This window comes from Sinocyclocheilus grahami, unplaced genomic scaffold, assembly GCF_001515645.1.
Source record: "Sinocyclocheilus grahami isolate Dianchi unplaced genomic scaffold, SAMN03320097.WGS_v1.1 scaffold5878.1, whole genome shotgun sequence".
Taxonomy (NCBI): Eukaryota; Metazoa; Chordata; class Actinopteri; order Cypriniformes; family Cyprinidae; genus Sinocyclocheilus; species Sinocyclocheilus grahami.
Window position 1 is genome coordinate 4493 of NW_015510451.1, and position 667 is coordinate 5159.

At 42.6% G+C, this 667-nt stretch overlaps 1 protein-coding gene across 1 annotated transcript in view; it reads right to left on the reverse strand.

The window, feature by feature from the left end:
• LOC107577372 (26S proteasome non-ATPase regulatory subunit 11A-like) overlaps positions 1-460 on the reverse strand; it is a gene marked incomplete at its 5' end in the record, with an annotated part of 4568 nt that extends 4108 nt beyond the window's left edge. Inside the window, 2 exons of the mRNA XM_016263454.1 lie at positions 10-206; positions 349-460. Coding sequence (XP_016118940.1) covers positions 10-206; positions 349-460 — 309 coding nt within the window. The remainder of the gene's footprint in view (positions 1-9; positions 207-348) is intronic.
• Positions 461-667: the final 207 nt, after the last annotated feature.

Consider the following 667-nt stretch of genomic DNA (forward strand, 5'->3'; position numbering starts at 1 on the left):
TGTGCTCACCTCCAGGGCCTGTCGGAGAAAGGTCCTCTTCTCTGATTTGGCCCATTCAATGCACTCCAAACATAACTCCACCTCCTGACCAGTAGCTGCCTCCATGTCCAAGAACATATCGAGCAGAGAGCGCACCAACCGTGCTGCCTTTGCTTTGCTGATGGAGTTCAGGAATGGTCGGACATACTTCAGCAAACCTCCCAATTCTGCAAAATCCCAATACATGCGCAATAGTTACTAACCTTGAGAAAAATGACAGCTGACAGAATAGTGGCCTTCAAAAACATCAGATACATTAATATATGTGTCTACTGATTGGGCCATAACCCACTAGATGAAGATGTTTACCAGCAGCTTGTCCAGTCTTGGCCAGCAGTCCGCCCAGCTCCAAGATACTCTGTTCTTTGACACGCACAGCCTCTTCGTCATTGTCTTGGATGTCTCGCTTGACTGTGAATGTATACAAAGTAGATAATTGTATTATTAAATTTAATTATATAGTTAACTTAGACTTTCTGGTGACAATACAGGCAAGTTCATCTTGGGCATCATGATCCTCAACTAAATTACTAGCTAGACTGGTGGGCTTCAAAAGCTGTTGATAACAGCAGGGGAACATGGACACCTTAATTAAACAGAGTAGTTGAATTTTTGTTTAATTTATAAA